Source organism: Stigmatopora nigra, chromosome 7, assembly GCF_051989575.1.
Source record: "Stigmatopora nigra isolate UIUO_SnigA chromosome 7, RoL_Snig_1.1, whole genome shotgun sequence".
In the NCBI taxonomy this organism is placed as follows: domain Eukaryota; kingdom Metazoa; phylum Chordata; class Actinopteri; order Syngnathiformes; family Syngnathidae; genus Stigmatopora; species Stigmatopora nigra.
In genome coordinates, this window is record NC_135514.1 from 9,302,914 (window position 1) to 9,318,763 (window position 15,850).

Genomic DNA, 15,850 nt, shown 5'->3' on the forward strand with positions numbered 1-15,850 from the left:
TTGTAAAGACTGCCATTTAACATGATCTTGAATCGGATTAATTCATTCAAAATGAGCCAAATTAGATGTTGCTTCGAATTTGTGTTGTTCACATTGTATTGTCTTCTATTCTCTTTCTCTGGTGTTGTTGTGATGCAAACAGGCAGACAACACGATAGCCTGCCTGTGCTCGATTTTGTCCAATTCACAGAGCTCCACATAATGAATTTGTAAGGCTGCTAAGCACGCTCACAATCACATTGAGGAAATGAGCGGTAGAAGAGGAGGAGGTGGTAATTGTGATACAAAAATAGAGAGAATGGCTGGAAAAGAGGGGGAGAAAATGCTGGGATAGCAGTGTCACTATGAGGCAGAGATTAGCAGGCTTTAGGCTAGAAAGTGGAAATGAAAGCTTGGGCAGAGAGAAAAGAAAATCATGTTGTAGAAAAATGCACCAGCGACATGAAAAAGGGAAGAGTGCGGAAATGATATTAAAAGGAGGCTGTGGATCTAACATATGCGCCAAAATAATTTTACAGATATCATGCTGTGCACTAGCAATTAATTTTATCGTTCCTTTTATACAGGAGGATATTGCCCTCCAGTGTTTTGGTAACAAAACACAATGAATGCAAATATGCAAATGATCTAACACTGTAATTTAATCCATGTTCCAAATAGCCCATGTACACACACTGTACTCACATGGCCCGCCCCCCTTTCGCGTTTATGGGGCAATGGTTCGTTCCGCTGATTTTGTGTACGTGGGGGGAGGGAGTAGAATACGATTTGATTGGATAATCCAGGGATTTAATATCCCTTAATCCTGGCACAATCCTCTCTGCATTACTGCAGGGAGTAAGATTAACTGTATGTGTAGAGGATGTGTTACTGTGTGTGCAAATAAAATGGGGAGAAAAGTGGGGGGACTGTATGAGTGACTGTTCTAGAAGTGTGGATACAGTTATGTCGGGTAGCCCAGCATGCAATTGGAAGTGCCTTTGCATGCAGGCCCTCACTCATGCGTGCATGTGTGGGGACGTGCCAACTCTTGAGTGGTCGTCGTATATCACATATATCTCATGCATCCGCATGCTTCTGCTCGCACACCACTTTTCTAGCCTACTCTGATGCAAGGCTGCATTACACATCCACACTACAGAGAGAGAGAGAGAGAGAGAGAGCCTGGTCCTATGCAGATGGTTACTGTTAATTAAGTCTTAATTGGAACGTGAGTAATGAGAGGGTAATCAGACTTGAAAGGAGCGCGTGGCTTTTTCACGTGTGTGCTGTAATGGAAAGAAAGAAGGATGGAGTACAGAGTCGTGCAGTACATGCAGGCATAGGATACTTGACAGAAATGTTCTCTAATGCACTTGAGATCGTTTATTCTGTATTTGTTAAAGGGTTATTAAATTTTACAAGCAATGTTCCAAGGAACATTTAACAATGTTAACTTAAATTCATGTATAATCGAAAGTTAATCATTCTATTATCCCTATTATTTTACAAATCCTAGAAACACCTGGTAACCCTCGCCATGAAAGTATAAAGTAAAAAATCCCATAAACGGAATATCCCTTTATGAAAATCTGCGTTTTCTAATCTACAAGCAGTCTTGGAGCCAAAACAATGTGTTAAGAACAAGTTTATTCAAGCTCAGTCTGCTATGTTGTGATTTACTTTCACGTAAACTGCTTTACGGGCGTATCTTTTTGTCTTTTATTTGTTTCGTTACAGCCATATTTTCTGGCTTTATATTGGTGAGCATACCAGTTTCTCTTCTGTTCCAATTGTTTGTTTGGCCATTTTGGGAAGGGGAAAGTGTAAATCATCCCCAGGAGACTGCTAGCATGCTTGGTAATAACTACTACAGAAAAATAATGGGTACTTGCCATTTTGGAGTCACGCTCCAAAACGGTCGCAAATGATTCTGTATTATCAATTTGAGAGGATGTTTTGAACTACTAATGACAGCCCCGTTTGAAAATAAAAGTGACTTAAACATAAATATTAAGTTTTGAGTCTGATAAAGAAATGGCATCATAAGTAACAATGTTGCTGTATTGAATATCACATCACTTATTCCAAGGCAATGGTGAAAAAGGAGCAAAAAGAGAGTAGAAACTAAAATAAAAAGCAATAATGTGCCTAAGCATATCTTGATGTTTCTGCTGAGTCATCGACATGACTGGCAAATCGTCCCCTACTATCACAATATGGAGTCTCTTGGTAACACTATAGAAAAGGACCGCCTAGACTTATTAAAAGATAGTTGTGTATGGACGTTTGTTTTGTACTCGACTTTTAACGATGACAGGCGGCCTTGAAAATGGATGAATCAAACCTCATTCGATATTGTCTCCCTCTTTCTTTCCCGACATTTTCACTCATTGAATATTTGACCCTTCTGCAATAATTTACAAAGTAGGACGAGCGCGAAGGCGGCACGACACTTCCCGGCACAAATTCTTTGTTTACCAGAAAGATCGCAGCAGTCGCCCTTGGCAACCATCATCCTTGTTTACCTACCCTTGGTGTGCCGTCATACAATTGCTATGGCGACCGTCTGGTTGCCTTGACGATTTTCCGATGCTATTGTTTAGTCCCCGCAGAAGCGCCCGCTATCCCTCTTTACTATACCGATGATATTTCTCAATTGAGACGTCAGTTTGAGCCGAGATTTTGCATAATAAGAACTGATAGATCAGGTTGCCCCCGTTCAGCTTTTTTCACAGTCACGCTGACGGGCTTGAATAGACTTAATGAAGGGAGAAATGGAGGTGGTGATGGATAGATTGAAGGATAGAAGGAAGGTTAGTGGACACAAATCTGGCAACAATCAGCCTCCTCTACAACACATCCTCAAATCAATGAACAAGACGTGAGTGATCAATGACTTGATAGGGCAAGATGGATGGCAACGCAAATGGACAGCAATAAGAGCAGCGCTAGGAAGTGACGGATGGATGAGTGGATGGATGGACGAATGGATGGATGGATGGACGGATGGATGGATGGACGGATGGATGGATGGATGGATGGATGGATGGATGGATGGATGGATGGATGGATGGACGGATGGACGGATGGACGGATGGACGGATGGATGGATGGACGGACGGATGAATGGATGGATTGATCAAGGAATGGCTGGATGGAGTGTAAATCCAAGGTCACTGGAAACTGTGGGGGCGGTTTGCACGTGTGTGTATTTTCTGTGAGTTTATGTTCAAGCTGACAGCTCCGGTCAATAAAGGTGTGAGGTTAAAAATGTGCATCATCCTTTGCTCTGCTGACATCGTGTGTGTGTTTGTGTATGTGTGTGTGTGTGTGTGGGTTATGTGCATGTGTTGAGGTGAACTGCGTGTTTGCACCTGTGATGGCCTTGCCTTAGGATCAATAGCTTGCGGTGACAGCTGAGAGCTGATTAATCAAATGTATGGATCAGTCTCTCCCGGTGCTGCCCCCTCCTCAATTACCAGCTTCATTACATTGCCTTAACACCCCGCTGGGACCTTTCTCTCTTCTCGCTCAACGCCTCCCTGTTGCCTCTTTCCATTCCCGCCCTTCCTCCAATCGTATCCACTGTTTTATGTCTTGCCTTTTGTTTTTTTATTTTGTAACTCCCCATTGATTCACAGCGGAGCTAATTCAAGCGCCTGTGCTACAAATCACATTATGGACGCCATCGTTTGAACGCATTTTGGTTGCGGAATTGCATTGGGAATCACGACATCCTTTTGGAATTATTATCGCATGTTTTGCTTGGGAAAAAGTTTTAGGATGGAGCAATGAGGCCATAATTGCTATTTTGCAACTGTATAGTGGCCTTTCTAAATTGTTGTCATTACAAAATGTGCGATGCTATCCCAACCTTTCCATATTCATTTGTCATATAAACATATGTCACAACCAAACTGAAATCAGATCCACTCATGCTAGCGTTTTGCCTTTCAATGTCTATTGCAATTAATAGACAAACCGCAAGGATGTCAAACTTAAACTATATCGCAGACTCATTCTATATTGATCAAAGAAGAGTGATTGAAAAATGGCATGGAACCTTTTGTATGACATTTTGACAGTACTGATTTTACACACAAAAACCTTGAAAATATTGTCTAAACTATCAATACTGTACTTTTATAAGGGATGAAGTTTTAATACATAAGATAATTACACATTTCCATGGATAGTTTACTAACAGACATTTCACAGGAATGGATGTGAATGTGGATATTGTAATTAAGTGAAAATGTCATAAACTGCTATTTTATTGGACAGTGAAGATATTTTCATTGAGCTGTTTTGACAGTATATTAAATCCTCTATGGATAGTCTAATGTTAGCTATTTCGCTTTAACTCATCTGCTGCCGGCTGTTCACATTGAAACTGGAATAAACGATTTCCAAAGAGTTAAAAATTCACTCTCAACCAACCCTCTCCTTCCCTAATCTTTCCTATTCTCCATCTTGTAATGCCTATTGTCACCAATAACGCTGACTTATTCTGAGGGATAACAATGCCATTTATGAAAACATTAATTTAGGAACAACACCCCAATTGAAGATGTTTGAACAGCCTCATCATGGCCTAAATTAGAAAAAAAGATTAAAAAAAAAAAAGGGTGTGTCAGCCATGCGCTATTGTTGTTCTTTTTCTCCTGCTCAGAATCAATATTGTCCCTTTTCCCCCCCAAAAAACTCCCCATACCTTGTCTCTCCCTTCTCCCAGGGATTTTTTTCTCACATTTCTTGACTTTTCTTTCATCGCTATCAGTCCCACAAACCCCTCCACTCCTACCCCACCCATTGCCAACATCCCTGTGGCATTAACACTCTGTCTCATTGCCTCAGTGCTATGACTAAGCACTGTGTTCGTGCGCGTGTGTCTATTTGTGTGTGTGTGTACATTGTTCTCCTATCCGTTCTGTGTGCCTGTGCTGAAGGGCTATGCAGAACATGTGTGTGCATGCATGCATGCATAATAAATCCAGGGCGATGGATCTCAGTAGTCGTGACATTTTTTAGACAGAGCGAGTCACGACTGAATCACGCTCAATCCCCCCCACCCCCCAACCCCCCGTCCAATCTCTCTAGTGCCAGCTTTGCTTTCATCCTCCCACACCCCATCTCTCCGTCTATGCTATGCCCGCTTTTTTTCCCCTCCTCCTGCTCTCCTCTTCTCTCCTCTCCAGCGGTCCCATTCACTGCCTGTGTTCCTTTTGGCCTTCCATCTGCCCTTTATGTCGCTCCAAAGTCAGCCAGGGTCCCAAAGGCCTCTCCCTTCTTCTTCTTCTTTATCTTTTTATTTTAATTTTTTTAAATTTGGGATGACTATGGCCGTCAGCTTCCCACACTTGTCACTTCATCCTCCACCTCTCCTCCCCTTCTTGTCTTCTCTCTATCTCAACCCACTCTTGGCCCTCATCTAATCCGTGGTTGCCTTGTAATCCAGATCATCTGGCCTTCATTCTTAATCTCGTCACTTCTCAATCCCCCGCGGTACTCCAATGTGATTGTGCGTGGGTGTGTTTGTGTGTGTGTGTTTGTGTGTGCGACAGAAAAAGAAAGAGTTTCTGTGTGGAACATCCTGGGTCAAAATCATAAGTAATAAATGTCAACTGGGATTTGCCAAAAGTTAAAACCACAACAATAGACACAGACAGAAATAATATTCAAAATAATATCAATTCATTTGTCTCTTTCCAATGCATTATGGGTAGATTGGGAGCTAATTAGTGTTATCCCAATTTACAATTCTCCATAATATAGCTCTGTATCAATTATAAAAATATACAACAAAATCTGGGATCATAAATAACAAAAATGGTAGTTAAATGTTTTTTGTCGGGGGTCCGGCCTTTCTGTGTTAAACTTAAATGTGCAGATTAATGGATATGAATACAAGATAATGAGTGATGACATACATATCTTTGGCATGAGGGAAAAGAGCGCCACTTATATCAAATATGATGATGATTTGAATTTGGCTGCTTAGGCTCAAGTCTTCTTTCTCAGATTCCTCCTTCAATCCATATCCATTGTTTTGTGGCTATTAAACTATCATAATAATTTTACACTACCTCTTGTAAACCTTGTATGAAGTTATTAAACTTTTTATAATTGAAGTAAAAAAAGTATATCATGTTGTCATTTTCCACTGCCTCCCCATTAATTCTAACTACAAGGGATAACGATCTGTGTCAAAGTCAACTAATTTTGGGGGCCGGACATTAAATACTCATTTGCTGCCAACTCTTCCAGTCTGATTGGACGTCTTGTGGCGTCCATCGCAACTAATCAGTGAACAATAAATAGCAAAGTACAAAATTGGACAGTACATTTTAAATGAAAAACACTTTTTTTTAAATACAAATGTCTTTTTTTCTTGCAGATGAATCGACCAATCCAAGTGAAACCAGCGGACAGTGAGGGCAGAGGCGGTAAGAACCCCCCCCCCCCCCCCCCCCCCACACACACACACACACACACACACACACAGACATGCACATGTGCACCCCCATATACTTTTAACAGAGAATGACAGAGAGAAGGCTAAGAGTCAAAATGGATCAGACAGAGATGGAGAGTAGTCATCAGGGGTCTTGGCAGCCTACACACACTCTCTTTGTTCCACTGTAGTGAATACTGCTCCCTGGTGGACAACAGAGGAAGCTTTCTAAAATAAAAAAACCACAAAAAGCACGGGAGGGGAAACTAGGAATGTGGTGTGGAATGTCATAAAGTATAGTGCACATTAGAACTCACTCCCAAATCTGTTGTAACACTGATGAAATACACACACTTTAATTGCATTCGTTTTAACTCCTCCCCTGTGACCCGACACAGCCAATCAAAAGGTTTATTCCGAGAAGCTTTACAAAGATAAAGCACTTATCATGCAACTCCCCAACCGGTCAAGGAAGTACTCCCAGAAAGCTAAGTTGAATAAAAAAGGAGAAAAAAAAAAACCTTAAAAAGTGCTTACAGATGGTGGAATTCCCCTCCCATGATAATGACAAAACTGAAGCTGATGCCAACATTGTAGGCAATGTTGATCACGTAAACCTATGTACCTAATTAAATTATATCCAGTTTAGATGGGAAGAGAGAGGTTCGAACCCCAGTACAAGCAAGAGAAGCTGTGGTAAAACAGGCTAAAATTCAGGTGTATTGTGGTGACTGAGGCAGATTGGAAGTGTTCCCTAGTTCTGGTCATGTTCATTAACTCTTTTATTGGGAAAGTCAAGAACTCAATAGCTGCAATTGACAGTGTTAAATGGCCAGTACATTTTGACTGGGTGAGGTTGACAGAGAATGATCACTGCGAGGCGTCCCAGTCAAAATGGATTGGATGTCAAGCACTGTCAATAGCAGGCGAGAGTTATACATACTGTGATTTAAAAATAAATATCTATAATTGCATGATATATATGACTCAATGTGATTTGCAAGAATGTGCATGGCAGGTCTTGATGTATTTTTTTAATAACCCAAAATAGTCACTTTAGAGGCATAAAGCAAAAACTGGCTTAGCACTTCTTTATATACAATTAAGAAAACAAAATTATGGAATTATTCTGTTTGTTCGTTTAGTAATCGATATTGAATTTTGCTATCTTATTGAATGATTTGGAGGGATTCTTTAATGGAAAACTGAAATTCTGTATTTTTTCATTTACTCTGTGTTGTTTTCCCTTTTAATTCAGTATGATTTTCAAGTCAAGACTATAGAGAATATCACTCTTAATATTTTTCCCTTTGTTTTTGTTTTTCCCCTCAGAGGACAGGAAGTTGTTTGTTGGCATGCTTGGCAAGCAACAAAGCGACGAGGACGTTCGAAGGCTATTTGAGCCCTTTGGTAGCATAGACGAGTGCACTGTTTTGAGAGGACCTGACGGCACCAGCAAAGGTACATTGCGTGCACACTCATGCGTTTTGGCATTACACGCTAAGTTTAATGTAGCTCTTGTTATATTACTGACTCATTGTTTTTTCTGCCTTTAGGGTGTGCATTTGTAAAATTCCAGGGACATACAGAAGCCCAGGCTGCAATCAATAGCCTGCATGGCAGTCGCACAATGCCTGTGAGTTTAAGGTGGTTAAAATGATTAGAAAGGCCCAAGGCTATGGAGGATTAATGCAAGTCTATGTCTATTATACACTGAGCTGGGCTTGTGTGAGAGAAATCGATAAAATGAATGAAAATATTAGCACAACTAGTTGTCCCATTAGCACATTTACTACTGTTGGTAGTATTGCATTTAACATAGGCATCTTCTCAAATAGATACTTTGCATTTTTGATAAAGGAAAATAAACAGGTGGTCACTCTCTTCGTATAAGCATTATTTTATTCATTAATTTTGTGTACCGCTTATCCTCACAAGGATCGCGGGAGATAAGAAAATAAATAATAATGTATTATTATGGCTGACGGTCAAAATGGATTGGAAATGAGTATAAATAGGTCACATTCATTGTGCCCTATCATTGGATAGTCTTTACTATCCTCCCACTTGAATACCAGATGGAGTTATTGTGTGGGCTTAGAATCCTATTGCTAGAAATATGGATTTATTTATTTTTTTATTGACAAAAAGTTCAAACGACACTGATTTTGACATGTTCTATTGTCAGGGGGCGTCATCCAGTCTGGTGGTGAAGTTCGCCGACACAGAGAAGGAGCGAGGACTCAGGAGGATGCAGCAAGTGGCCTCCCAGCTGGGCATCTTCAGCCCCATGACCCTTAACTTCCCCGCCTACAATGCCTACACGCAGGCGGTCAACGCTCAGGCAAGTGCTGGACTCTTGAAAGGATGTAATAAGTTTCAAGAGGCTATCAGCGGTCTAATTGGGGCTAACTTTATTACCCATACAACAGGACATACGTCATCTGGCATTTAGCTTGCCTGCAACACACAGCCATTAACCCACTGACTCCGGGCATAATGGCATACCTGTCAACCTCGAACCATTTGTGATCTTACCAAATTTTGTTTTCGCCCTTACATATATGTATAAATACATGGAAAATCTTACCACTTTACTTTTTTGTAAAAAATCACGAACAACAAGTAGAAAATGAAAGTAAACATAAACAAGGGAACAGGAAACGGAAATCACATGGTGAAAGTGTTACAAAACGAAATGTTTATCATGATCTTTTTTTTTTAGCCAATCAGAGGCGCCGGTACATATATCACTTGGCAGACATGCGTTTCCGGGAAGAAACAATGGCGGATGGTGAAAAATGGCTAGAAAGTGCCTTAATTTATTTTTTTTTCTCAAAATCACCGTTTAGCGTACCATTTTCATGTGTACAGCGTACCAATATAAAAATGGGCTTTCAGTTGTACCAATTACGGCGAGAACGTACCAGTTGACAGGTATGTAATGGTCTCGTAATTAGATCTCTATTCATCTGCTCCTCGATCACTGGCTCGGCCCTGTCCCTTGTTCTTATTTTTCCCCTTCCTCTCTCACATCTTCCCATCAGTGTTTAACGGTCTCTTTGTCTTCTACATGCTCTTCCTCACCCCAATTCCTTCCTTCCCCCCGCTACAGCTTGTCCAACAGCAGGCCCTGGTCGCCCAGTCGGCGTACTTGTCCCCCGTGGCGACAGTCGCCGCCGTACAGATGCAGCAGATGGCGGCGCTCAATGCCAACGGAATCATCGCCACGCCCATTACGCCCATCACGCCGTCTTCAGGTACGCCCACGTAAAATTGAGTCACATTTTTATTCACAAGAAATATATTTTATGTTTAGCCATTTCATACATTAGCACCGAGCAGGGCAATGTGGTGGCAATTTGACAGTTTAATTCACTCCCTACCCGATATTTGGATCTCAGGACAATCAAATCATCTTTAGCAATTGAAATGAATCAAAATGCAACTCATCAATCCGTATAATATTGAAAAATACAAAATAATGACACAAAAATGTGTCGTATAATGTTTATCATTGACCCTTTCTTAGAATCAATATCAGTATTTCCAGGGAAGCCCACCGACGACCAGATATGTTTTAGAAAAGAATAAAAACTAAAATAAAAATGTTTATACAGCCCTAAAAAAAGAAAATACAGTTAAATATAAATTTTATGTATAGCTGAAAACCTATTAAATTGTCCAAAAATCTATTGCTGGTCAAGTAAAATAATTACTGCGAACATGGACAAGAATAATACAAATATTTTTTTCTTGTGAAGCTAGTTTCAGAAAAATACTGAACAATAAACAATATTGAATTGAACTGAGAGTTGCTGGCAATAAACTAAGTGTAATTATTGTTTGTGTATTTGATGTCTCGCAGGGACAAACACTCCACCGACTATCGCAGCTACACCTGTGCCAGCTCTCCCTCCACCAATAGGAGTGAACGGTTATGGCACTGTGCCAGCGCCAACTAATGGGCAACAAGGAACAGAGACATTATACACCAATGGCGTTCATACATATCAAGGTAAATATTATGGAACTCAACCTGCTTTTAGGATTGTTTTATCATTATTGTTAATCTTCAACAATATGAAACTATTTACTTTTTGTGACATTTCAAATGACAACTTGTTAAATATTTCCAAAATGTAAAATTACAAATATTTTTTTAATTGACTATTTTTTTCTCCTAAAACATAGATCAGATATTTTTTTCTCCAGGTAATGCTTTCTGAAGACCTTTTTTTTTACACCTCACACTTTAAAAAACATTGATGCAGATCACTGCATTTCAAATAATAAAACAAAACTTAGAAATAAATCACCCAGTTAAAGTACACTCCTCTCCTTTTTTTAATAATAATTTGCTTTTTCTTTCTCTTTATTTTATAGCTCAAACCCCAGCAGCATTGGACCCACTACAACAAGCTTATGCTGGCATGCAACATTACACGGGTAAGTGATTAAAACATTCGAGAAAATCAAAAATTCAAATTTTATCTTAAATTAAATGTCGTCAGATCATTGGATTCAAATGAAAATACATTGCTTTCTTATATCAAGTTCCACAATAGCCTCACAAGAGGGTCAAACTTGTGAAATGTTGTTGTTCATTATTGAATCTGGGAAGTAACCCAATAAAAAATGCACTGTGTTTACAAGATTCATCAAGTAGAAAAGAGGGTGGGGACAGAGTTGGTCTGGGTCATTGTTTTTACAGACGTTTTATAGTTTTCACCTTCAACAGCCCACATTTCGGGTTCAAATCAACACACTCCATTGGACATTCCCGTGTTGCCACCTGTTGGCGTCACCCAATCAGATAACGTCGCCGTTTATCTACCCCAATAGCAGCGTATCCTGCCGCCTACGGATTGGTCGGCCAGCCGTTCCCCCAGCAGCCAACACTGGTTGCCCAGCAACACCAGCAGCCCCAGCAACAGCAGCAAAGAGAAGGTAATGTGTATTTTCAGGACCACGCCTTTATTCTCCAGTAGTCCCCTATAAAGTTGTATTGTGTGTTTCTGTGTGTGTGTGTGGCAGGTCCTGAAGGATGCAACATCTTCATTTACCACCTGCCTCAGGAGTTTAGTGACTCTGAGATGCTCCAGATGTTCCTACCCTTTGGCAATGTCATCTCGGCTAAGGTGTTTGTTGACCGGGCCACTAACCAGAGCAAATGTTTTGGTGAGATACATTCACATTCACACACACACACACACGAGAAAACGCACGCATTCACACAGAGACAGAGGGAAGGGCAGAAAGGCAGACAGCTGTATCGGGTACATAAAAGGACAAGCGGGTGAAAAAAAACAACAATGAGATGGCTTACAGAGGATGAAATACAGCATCAATTAATTATTTTGATCTACAACGTCTTGCAGTGTCTTCAGGTTGAGTAAGGAAGAGATTAATGTAAGGATTATCAAAACGACCTTTTCCTTTTTTTTTCCTCCCGTTTCAGGATTTGTGAGTTTCGACAACCCTGCCAGCGCTCAGGCTGCCATCCAGGCGATGAACGGCTTCCAGATCGGCATGAAGAGACTCAAAGTGCAGCTCAAGAGGCCCAAGGATGCCAACCGTCCATATTGAGTGACAGCAGAGAAGAAGGTGGATGAATACAGAAAATGAAGGTGAGGTGATACTGCACAAGTCAAACTAAATAACAGAAAAAAAAGAAACTTCAAGTCAACACAGTTCATTTTTATCTCCAATAAGAGTAAATTATGTAACTAAATAAGATTATAGCTAAAGGATATATAGTAATATGTATTCTTTACATTTGTACATGAACCCTACTTAATTTTATTTGACAAAACATGTATTTATTCAAATAGGCTTTCCTTTCAAAGGGGGATGCCAATTTATTCTTTGAAATGGTCCATATTTGAATCATGGTTTTCTGGTGGTCATAATGGGCGCCAGTATACGTCGTTTTCAATCCACTGACTGTTATTAATGGTGATCCATGAACTCGATTTGGTCTAAAAATGATTCTTTTTTTTTACATTGACCACATCTTAACTGTGGCATATTGCCATTTCCGACACTAAAACTAAGGCAACATGTGGCTATCCGTCTTCAGTTCTCTTTCTACTCTTTCAGTTTTGTGCCATTTTTATACAATCTATCCTTTTAATTTCCCACAATCATACGCAAATTCCTTCCTGCTTCTTGATTTTCCCATGATGGCAACTCAGCCCAGCTCCTTCTATTCAATCAATATTCACCAAGAGCCCCCTTTTCCTACGGCAATGGTCGCCGAGCGAGCCATAAAACCCCGAACCCCTCCCCTTCCTCAAACGTTGTTGCAAGTCGATTGGTCGGCCTGTTTCAGGTTGCCATGGCGAGTGATTGCCTGCGTTGTTTTGCGCTCTTTGTGTCGTCACCACAAAAAATCGCCCGAGCATCTGTTGTTGCCATGGTGATGACAGTACCAGTTCAGTGCATTTTGCATTTAATTACTATTGACTTGTGCACACACTAATCAATAACGGTCATAATCGTCAATGTACCCACAATTGATATGATTTAACTTTACTTTACGGTAGTCTTTTTATTCTCTAGCCACTTTATTTCTTGATTGAACAGATGGTTAGTGCATAACATACTGTTTACACACATGGACTTTTGAGCAATATCATTTGTTTTTGAAGAAGTTGTGGCTTCTCCAAAGTGAATAGATATTCACAAAACACATTTCTCATTGGAAAGTGTGTGATAGGCTCCCTCTATTGGTTCAAACTTCACAGAATGTTTGAGTTTTTAATATATTTTTTAAATCCAGTACAGTACAATTGTTACATACTTCAGTTTTGACATTTTAATTACAATACATAGCTTTTCTATTCATTAATTTGCTTCCTGTTTTCAAACATGTAAGCACAATTTGTATTGTAATTTTTTTGTACAGCTTAGTTAGAGAGAATCGTTAGTCTAAAAATAATCTACTCCTCACACTTTTGGAGGTTCCTTGTACTGCAGTTGTGATGATTAGGAAAGCAACAAAAATAGAAATTTTGTAAGAAATACACCCCATAAAAATGTTTTGAGTTCGACCTAAATATTACAAAAAAAGGCAGCAGGAAATGTGTAGCACCTGTCAAGCCAGTGCGGGGAGGCGCTGTCAAAGCCTGTATTATAAATAAAGGAGTGAGATGCTATTTGTAGAAACACTTTTGCAATACACGCCTTTCATATTTTTGTCTAATGGGGATGCTGGAACAGTACTTAATATTATATCAGCATTCAGTTGCCACTACTCAATACAATTTTAAAAATATTTAAAATCACTAATAGAATACATAAACACAGATGATTTAGACAATAAATGCATCATTGTACCTAACAATCATGTTTTGGGGGATGTGGAAGGAAAGTGTGTTTAGAGAAAACCCACGTAAACACAGGGAGAACAAGTCACTCATCTCAATTATATTATAGTTTTTTGTTAATATTTTTTTCTTTGAAAGACTAGCCTACCCTGCATGTTTTAGGATGTGGGAGGAAACCGGAGTACCCCGGAGAAAACCCATGCAACATGAGAACATTTAAATTCCATATAGGAATGTTAAAGTCCAACTGAGGTTGAACCCTCGATCTTAGAACTGTGTGGCCAATACCCTAACCACTTACCTCAAATATAAATGTGTTTAATATTTCTTCATTATTATTCTACAATGTACATTCTACATGTAAAAATGACTATCCTTCGTAATAATAGTGTTTGACAAGCGGTACTGTCACCTTGTATTGCCGTACTTTAATAACAAAAATAGGGATTACGATTAAGAATAGAAAATATAATTGGCACTCATGTAACATGTAGGAACGCTGAATAGTTGTGAATTACAGCATTTACAAATCTGCATAATACTCAATTCAAGAATCCCAAACCGTGAATATGCAGAATTCCACTTTTTATCCTGCAGATTCTCTTCTATCCTAAATATATTGCAAGTGATAACAAAACAACACATGACGTCTACGTTGTGTCCCAATCCTCTTTATGTAAAGGCCCCTTGAGGTTCAAGGAGAAGCCACGTAACACAGCCATTATTTATGTATGCAATGCCATACAATGATTTACAAGATGATTGACTTCCAAGGCAAGTGAATACAAAAGAACATGCAAATATGACATCTAACAAATCTCCTGTCCTTCTCTCTTCCCCTTGTCAATCACCACCATTATCACTCCATCCATCCATCCATTGCCTCCCTCTTTCCACAGGTGACCTTTCCGAGCTGAGGTGGAAATTCCAGAGCGCTTTCTCGTCTCTTCTGCGTATCTGCGGCGTGCATTCATGTACTTGAACTTACAAACACACACAGACACACACACACACTCACACACACACACACACACACACACACACACACACACACACAAGACTGACTGAAAAGTGTACATAACAGGAACACACCATGTAGAGCAGAGAGCGCCATCTAGTCGTAAGGGTGTTTTAGTACAGTGCCAGCCTGCTGTACTGTATGTGGAGGGTCGATTTGAAAAAAAGAAAAAAGTAAATCACTTCCATGGACATCTCTTTACAGCTCTATTACCTGAAAAATATAAAGGGCGGTGTTTTCATCTCAATACAAAAAAAAAAACTACAAAAAAATGGAACGAAAACATCATCATCATAATGCCGTGTAAATAACTTAGTCGACTAAAACAGCATTTACAAACATGAAAAAAGTCATGCAAAAAGATCTTTAGAAACACTGAAAAAAGGACAGCATTATTATGACTATCATTATTATTGTTATTACTATTATTATTATTATTACCACAAGTTACATTATCATCTTCATGAAAAGGGATTATTACATTCCAAATTGTACAATGGGGAAATCACTAACCTATTTTAAATTTCTACGTAGATTTTAGGTGGAAAACGGGGAGGGGAGGGCGGGATTGTGGGTTCGCACTTTTATTCGGGAGGTTTTAATATTTAAGCTATTTTTTATTTATTTATCTAATTATTTTGTTTATCTGGGGGAAGAAAAGGGATTGAGTGGGTTGCAATATTTTCATTTTAGAATTTTTCTAGAGAAAAAAAAAGCAAAAACAAAATCTTACAAGAGCCTGTTTCTGTCAGACTCTTGCAATGGAGTAATTATAATGTATGTATTGACAACAACGATTATATTTATTTCTTATTTATTGAACCCTGTTTTTGATCCACTCTCTTTTTAAGTTAAAATAAAAAGTATCATACTACAGAACTGCCAAGTTGTGTTTTACTAGATATGTGTGAATGTGTGTGCAAGAAATTTGGATTTTATGATTTGATCGGCATTTTAAAGACGTCGATTTGAACTCTGACCTTGGTCACGCCTATTAAAAAGACAAAAAAATCATAGTTTATGAATATATCGTAGTTTATGAAAGCCGTGACTGCCAAAGAAACA

General features: G+C 39.3%; 1 protein-coding gene across 6 annotated transcripts in view; it reads left to right on the top strand.

Moving 5' to 3' along the window:
• The window catches only part of celf3b (cugbp, Elav-like family member 3b), a 33,022-nt gene extending 17,689 nt beyond the window's left edge, over positions 1-15,333 (top strand). For all 6 annotated transcript variants that reach the window (XM_077720249.1, XM_077720248.1, XM_077720250.1 and 3 more), the window contains 11 exons: positions 6,380-6,428; positions 7,769-7,897; positions 7,993-8,072; positions 8,625-8,780; positions 9,552-9,696; positions 10,305-10,454; positions 10,823-10,885; positions 11,282-11,386; positions 11,474-11,617; positions 11,898-12,066; positions 14,667-15,333. In XM_077720249.1, the coding sequence (XP_077576375.1) occupies positions 6,380-6,428; positions 7,769-7,897; positions 7,993-8,072; positions 8,625-8,780; positions 9,552-9,696; positions 10,305-10,454; positions 10,823-10,885; positions 11,282-11,386; positions 11,474-11,617; positions 11,898-12,025 (1,149 nt within the window). In that variant the 3' untranslated portion in view covers positions 12,026-12,066; positions 14,667-15,333. The remainder of the gene's footprint in view (positions 1-6,379; positions 6,429-7,768; positions 7,898-7,992; positions 8,073-8,624; positions 8,781-9,551; positions 9,697-10,304; positions 10,455-10,822; positions 10,886-11,281; positions 11,387-11,473; positions 11,618-11,897; positions 12,067-14,666) is intronic.
• Positions 15,334-15,850: the final 517 nt, after the last annotated feature.